Source organism: Xyrauchen texanus, chromosome 14, assembly GCF_025860055.1.
Source record: "Xyrauchen texanus isolate HMW12.3.18 chromosome 14, RBS_HiC_50CHRs, whole genome shotgun sequence".
NCBI lineage: Eukaryota > Metazoa > Chordata > Actinopteri > Cypriniformes > Catostomidae > Xyrauchen > Xyrauchen texanus.
The window spans coordinates 42,797,753-42,805,397 of record NC_068289.1 but is presented as its reverse complement, the minus strand read 5'-3'; the positions used below and the strand labels follow the sequence as shown (position 1 = coordinate 42,805,397).

Genomic DNA, 7,645 nt, shown 5'->3' with positions numbered 1-7,645 from the left:
TATGCAATAACCAAGAAGTCGCAATGACTGGTAAGTCCAAATCTTTCCGAATGATTTTTGAACAATGTCCTTGAGATTTTTTTTTTATAATTTTTTAATCATATCAAGATTTTAAGTTAAAATATTTAAAAGTATAAGGGAACGAATATTTTAGGTGCTGTGACAAGTCACAATTCTTTTGAACTTTTTCCTCATTTTTTATCACATTCTTGTCTTCACAAGTTTGTTTAAATAAATTAATTTATAAAAATACAAATATTCCATGTAGTCTCCAATTAAAATGAAGTCATAAATTCTGCATGCATGGGACTAATAATTATAAAAGAATGCTGTTTACAATAGTTTTGGAGTATAGTTCGTCAAATCACAGGACATGTCAACTTTCTTTAAAATATTTCTAGATTTTAAAAAGTAACAGATTTATTGTGAATTTCATTCCTTTTTTGTTGTGCAATCTGCCTTTTATAACAGTGATTTTACCATGCTTAAGGGGGTTTTACAGAAAACACTGTGCTGAAATATAAAAATGTACTCAAACTAAGGTGTTTTGGTGGTCTTCTCTGGTTGAATCTGGTTTATCTGGTCTCCCATCTTGGCCAAGACCTGTGGTCAAATTAATGTAACACACAACCTCTTATTTCATATTGCTTCAAAGAGGATGTGTAACTTTCCTGTTAAAAACTTTCTGTTATCTCTGGCTATATTGCACTCAAAACATTGCTCTGTTTGTTTGATCGGCCGATACAGCAACATTGCCTTAAAGGGATAGTTCACCCCAAAAGGAAAATTCTCTCATCATTTACTCACACTCATACCATCCCAGAAGTGTTTTACTTTATTCTGCTAAACACAAACAAAGGTTTTAATAAGAATATCAAAGCTCTGTTGGACCTTTCAGCTAATTGAATGGTGGCCGAAATTTCGAAGCTCTAAAACTCACACAAAGACAGCAAAAAATGTATCCACACAACTTCAGTGGTTAAATCCATGTCTTCAGAAGGGATATGATAGGTTTGGGTGAGAAAGAGATCATTATTTGTATATTTTTTAACTATAATCTCCACTTTCACTTTTAGAATGTGAAAGTTGAAGTGAAACTGGAGATTTATAGAAAAAAGGACACCCGCCAGAGGTCGCGTTAACCTAAAATATTCTGTCATTGACCGATTTTTTTTTAGCAGTGACAGAAAAATCTGAAGCCCGTCCATCATTTTGATGGATTACACAGACGGTGATCTATTGTCATTTATAACTCTAATTCCCGCCCCCTGTCCAGTTGGTGGCTAGTGCACATATTAATTAGCTATCTATCTAGTATTGTCTTGTCTTTGATCTCAGTGCATGACGTCTTTGTCCCATATAGCTTTAGTCACCGCTACATACGTCAAGGCAGCTGAGTGTGAAAAGTGCTTTCCTCCCATGAAGTGAGTGCTTGCAGGATTTGATCGCTTCCCTGGGAGGAATGTTTCCCGACTTCAAAACATTGGCTGAAGTATTGCTGGTAACCAGTGTGACAGCAGAGCGTGGGTTCAGCCTCCAGAACCAAATTAAAACTGCCACGAGAATTCGTCTGTCCGAGGCAAAGACACAAATCTAATGACAATTGCCTCAGTATCAGTCTCCCTTGATGCGTTTGATTACGCATCCCAGTTTAAATCGACTTGGCGGAAGGTTTGAGTTGTCAAATACGTTTTGTTCAGTTGTTTTGTTCATTTTTTAATCATATTTGTTTTTTGTAATACTGTGTTGTTCATATTTTAGTGGCCTCCGCTGTCACTGCGGTGGGAAAAAACATTAATCTGCCTCGTGTATCCTGTTGTCCATCTGTTCTCTTTATAAATAAACAAATGCATAATTTGCTATATGCTCGTCCTGTAAGTTCATGATTACAAAGGAAAATGTGAGGGAAAATAAAAGCTATTAAAAGTCTTATTATAATTAAAATACGAAAATTATAATGACGGGTAGGCCTACTAATAGATTATGACGGAATTTTTACGTCCCTGTCGGTCTTAATGACGGACGATGAGAAAGTCTAACGCAACAACTGCACCCGCCCACACCTGTCATATCAATTTTAAAGACATAGATTTAACCACTGGAGTAGCATGAATTACTTTTAGGATGCATTTATATGCTTTTTGGTGCTTTAAATATCTGACCACCATTTATTTGCATTGTGAATGTAAATTATGAGAAAATTTCAAATTTGGGGTGAACTATTCCTTTAATGTTCTTTACCAAAATGACACACTTTAACTTAAATAATTTCTATTTGTTGTTCCCTAACAGATCCAAACAGCTCTCACCGCCTGAATAACTTCAGTGAAATGTTCGATGAAGAATACAACTACACTGACCTCACTGACTTTTATGTGGATGAAAAAACGCTAATCTGTCCTCCCGTCACCATAGCAGATGCAATCCACATTTCATTTTGTGTCTTTTATATTATCATCTTTCTGATGGCCATACCAGGGAACCTGATTGTCGGCTACGTCATTGGTTCAAACAGACGGTTGCTCTCTCCTTCGGATGTGTACTTATTCAACCTAATGCTGGCCGACACTCTTCTGGCCCTAATCTTGCCCTTTTCTGCAGTCTCCGTGCTGCATGGTTGGGTGTTCGGCAATGTCGCATGCAAACTGGTTTCACTGGTAAAAGAAGTGAACTTTTACACCAGCATCCTATTCCTGGTGTGCATTAGTGTGGATCGCTATATGGTTATCGTCCGAGCTTTGGAAGCTCAAAAGGATCAGAGGAGACTGAACAGCGGGGTTGCGTGTGGAGTCGTGTGGGTTTTGGGATGTTTCCTATCGTTACCGTCACTCTACAACGAGGCTTTTTATTCCAATATGGCCAAACAGACTGTTTGTGCAGAACTCTTCAAAGCAGAAAGCGCCGATGAGTGGCGACTGGCCACTCGTATTTTGAGGCACCTCCTTGGTTTTGTGATACCTTTAGTGATCATGTTGACCTGCTACAGCATAACAATAGCACGGCTGTTGCGTACAAGGGGTTTCCAGAAACAGAGAGCCATGAAAGTGATTGTGGCTGTGGTTGTGGCTTTCCTTCTATGCTGGACCCCTTTCCATGTTGTGACAATTGTTGACACTCTGCTGAGGGTCAAAGCAATTAAATTCAGCTGTTACACTCAAACATCTGTGGATGTTGCCATGTTTGCTACCGAAAACCTAGGCCTCCTACACTGCTGTGTGAACCCCATGCTGTACGCTTTTGTGGGCGAGAAGTTCAGAAGAAGGTTTCAGCAATTGCTCTATAGGAGAGGACTTCTGGAGCGTTTCTCTGTCTCCAGATCTAGCAGGTCTTCTTCTGTGACCTCAGAAGTCACGTCCAGCATTCTGTAAGCTACCCCCACAAAACACTCTGTTGAAAGACCAGCATTAATGTCCAGTGTGGACCAGAAATGTTTGTTGACCAAAAGAGGCTTCTAAACATCATCCAATACACATCAAATTCTGTTTTTTAACAGGGAATGGACTTCAATAAATGTAAACTGCAACCAATGGATACAAAACCTGTTTTAATTGTCATGCTGTGCCTCCCTCTTTTGGGCAAAATTAGTATAAATTTTCACTAAGCAGAGTTATTATGAGAATTAGGCCTACACTTGCATGTAAAATTGCTTGGCTGAGGTTCTAAAGGACAAATGTTTTAATGGTGCTTGGTAAGGCGGGATACGGGCATGCATGATTGTTGTTTGTCAAGGAGAGGTGAGATATGCTATTACTTGTATTATTGCCTTGTAAACAATAAACATGCATTTAAATGTAAAGCACATTGATGCACAAATCTTTAGAGACATTTTAAAACTGTGAGTGACAATAATGCAAAAAGTAAAGTTGGCGAGGAGCACATAATATCTGTTTAGAATATTTTACAGAGATTATATATACACACTGATATATATACAGTTGCAATCTAAATGATTCCAAATCTGGTTCAGAGATAGGTCATGGAATGTCCTTAAATGGCCCTTTCAGTCCATCATTAAAATCCCATTGCAAACATTGGTTGGGATTTCAAGGAAGCGGTGGCAGCACAGAAACCAAACAATGTCAATGAGCTGGAAGCTTTTGCTAATAAGAATTGTGTAAATTCGAATAGAGAGGTGTCCGAAGCCTGAACACTTACCTGAAACATTTATTTGCTCTAATTAAGGATAAAGGATGCTCCACAAAGATAGACTTTGGGGGTTGAATATTATTTATTTGACATTTGTGGAGAGAAATAGTAATTTTTTATTTTAAAATTTGGGTAAACTGAATTCTCTCAAAAATCACTCATGATCAAATGTGTCTTCAAAATGTACTTTGTTTACTGAGGTTTAAGTTGATGTGTTTTAATTCACATCACCAGAATGTTTTGCTCATCAGGGGGGTTGAATAATTTTAATTGCAACTGTATGTATATATATATATACACACACACACACACACACACACACACACACACCTGGTCAAACGGTTTGAAACACTTACTCATTGTAATGAACTGGCCAAGGAGACGGTGTTAAGATCCATGTGCAGGAAGTTTATTAGAACACAAGCAAACAATCCAAATCGGCAGGCAAATTGAGGTAGTCATTATGCAGGCAGCATAATCCAATATACCAAAAAGATAGTCCAACAAGGTAAACAAAACAAAGAGGTATCCAAAAAGCAGTAAATCCAGGAAAACAGGCAATGGTCATAACATGTAATTAATCAGCAATGGAATAAACGCTTGGTAAGGAAGGGTAAGCTGGCAACACTTTTTAAAGTGACAATGAAAACAGCATGGTATTTATATATTTCAGACAGTAAGTACCCAATGAAGTAACGGTACAGAGTTGTTTTCTGTAGAGGGCTCCCTCTGGTGGTTGGTAGGAGGGGTAACAACCTCTGATGTTACTTCCCCCCAACTACTAGTGTTCTTCTGCTGGGGTGTCCCCTTGGTTGTGGTGATGGATGATTAGGACGGGCATGATGAAATTCTTGGATCACAGACGGGTCCAATATATCTATGGCAGCTACGCAGGATCTCTCCTCTGGTCCGTAAACCTCCCAGTCCACCAAGTATTGCATCTAGCTCCCTCGTCATCTTGAGTCCATGATCTCTCTGACCATATACGCTGGGGCTCCATCTACCTCTAATGGAGTTGGAGGCTTAGAATTCGTTGTTCCAGAGCCAGACTCTGGGTGGATGGGTTTCAGCAAGGACGCATGGAAGGAAGGAGAGCTACAGTAATTATCAGGAAGCTCTAAACGGTAAGTAACTGGGTTTATTTGACGGATAATTCTGAAAGGACACTCATAACTTGGACTGAGCTTCCTGCAGGGTAGCCACAACTTGAGATCCCTTCTGGACAACCAGACCCTCTGTCTCGGCTGATAGTTGGGATGGGGATGCCTCCGCCGGTCAGCCTGGAAGCGGACATGTGCACTGTCCCACACCCTCTCACTTCGCCTAATCCAATTGTTCACCACTGGCACTGTAGAAGGTTCTCCTGACCAAGGGAACATGGGGGTTTGTAGCCCAGCACGCGTTGGAAGGTAGTTAGACCCGTAGAAGTATGGGTGAGGGAGTTTTGTGCATATTTGGCCCAGGGCAGGAAGTCATATCATTTCTCCTGTTCACGGCTACAATAGCTTCAAAGGTATCTACCAATCTCTTGATTCAGATGTTCCCCCTGTCCATTGGCCTGAGGGTGATAACCAGAGGTGTGACTCACATTACAGTCCAACTGTTTGCAGAACACCTGCCAAAGTATATCACCTGACGTGAACCTCGATCGGAAACAATGTCCTCTGGTAATCCACAGACCCTAAAGACTTGGTGTAACAAAGCATTCCATGGCAGTGGGTAAACCCTTGAGAGGGACAAATCTACACGATTTGGAAAATCGGTCAATGATTACCAGAATGGTAGTGTATCCATTGGAGTTTGGCAGGTCAGTGACGAAGTCGATGGACAGGTGAGACCATGGTCTTTGAGGTATGGGCAGTGGTTGAAGCAACCCCGTGGACAGTTCTCTGGGGGTCTTGGATTGGGCACACACCTGGCAAGACTTCCCATAATTATTCACATCATGAATCAAAGATGGCCACCAGACAGAATTACGTACCAGGGTAAAGGTTTTTTGAATGCCACGTTCATGTACTCAAGGAAGTGTGGACCCATTGGATCGTCCGCTGACGTAGAGCTTGGGGTACGTTAATTTTCTTCCCAAAAAATATGATCAAGTATATATATATCTGTTTAGAATATTTTACAGTGTTTATACTATATATATATATATATATATATATATATATATATATATATATATATATATATATATATATATAGAATATTGATTAACCACAAAAACATATCTTCAACTCACTGCTTGTTTATTTAAAAATCACGGTTACATCACTTAAAATGGAAGTGAATGGGGCCAGTCCATAAACAATTAAATACAGTACACAATGTTTCAAAAGTACAGTCACAAGAGGTAAAAATGGTATATATGCATATAACATGATTTTAATACGATAAAATTGCTTACAGGGTGTCCGGGCATTTTGTCATCATGGCACAAGTTTGTAATATTTGATAAATTTACACTTAGGTTAGTAGTTTACTATTTTATCACACTAAAATTATGTTAAAGGAATATTCTGGGTATATTTATTTCTGATTAAATCCTCACTGCAAAGTTTTTCATAAGTGCCTAAAACTTTTGCACAGTACTGTAAGTTAAGCTCAATTGACAGCAATTGTACTATAAAGTTGATTAGCACACACAAGAATGTTCAACTCCTCCCTCCTTTTCTTAAAAAAAGAAGAAACAAGGTTACAGTGAGACACTTACAATGGAAGTGACTGGGGCCAATGTTTGGAGGGTTCAAAGACAGAAATGTGAAGCTTATAATTTTATAAAACACTTAGATTAGTTCTTCTGTTAAAACTTGTGTATTATTTGAGCTGTGTAGAGAGTAGTGTGACAGCACCCCCTATGGGTAAATAATTGTGAAAAATTGCTTTTTTGACCCATATATTTTAAATCATGGGCTTGGTGTCTGTGAATTCCTGAGGTATTGGGCATTTCAACAACATTCGTTTTTTTTTTCCATTTAAACCATACTGTCTCTCCGCCATATTTTATTTTATTAAAAAGCTATAAATATTTTAAAAGGATTGTCAGATTTAAAATAAATTCCATCATCTACATCATGTCCTCAGGATAACTGAGCAGATTTGAGACAGCGCCATCTATGTTTAAATAAATAATCCACACTTGTGTGCTAACTCTAACCTTTCCATGCCTATTTGTCATAAATCAGACATGTCAACAGGGTGAGAATGTCTGGTCAAAGATCTTAACAAATCATGCACTTAAAATTTCTGAGATCTTTGCATTGTGCTTACTAAATGATTGCTGGACTTTTCCTCAATCAAATTTATATTCTCATCTTTGTTGCAAAGTTACATCAATAAGAAGTGGATAACGGTGACTATGCTTTGCTGTGATTCAACTAAGCTTGGTAGTCCCTTTGTTGACTGTCTATGTTGTGGCAGTGTGGTGCAGTGGACAGTGCACTAACTTGTGTAATGAATGGGAAATAATTTTGAAACCATCCTGATGTGTTTAGGGGTG

The 7,645-nt window shown here is 38.7% G+C and overlaps 1 protein-coding gene across 1 annotated transcript; it reads left to right on the top strand.

Annotated features, from left to right (window-relative positions):
- Window positions 1-3,394, top strand: LOC127655170 (C-X-C chemokine receptor type 1-like). The gene is made up of 2 exons (XM_052142817.1): window positions 1-30; window positions 2,293-3,394. The coding sequence occupies exons 1-2, from the start codon at window positions 24-26 to the stop codon at window positions 3,366-3,368; spliced, it is 1,083 nt and encodes a 360-aa protein (XP_051998777.1). The 5' UTR covers window positions 1-23; the 3' UTR covers window positions 3,369-3,394.
- The last annotated feature ends 4,251 nt before the right edge of the window (window positions 3,395-7,645 follow it).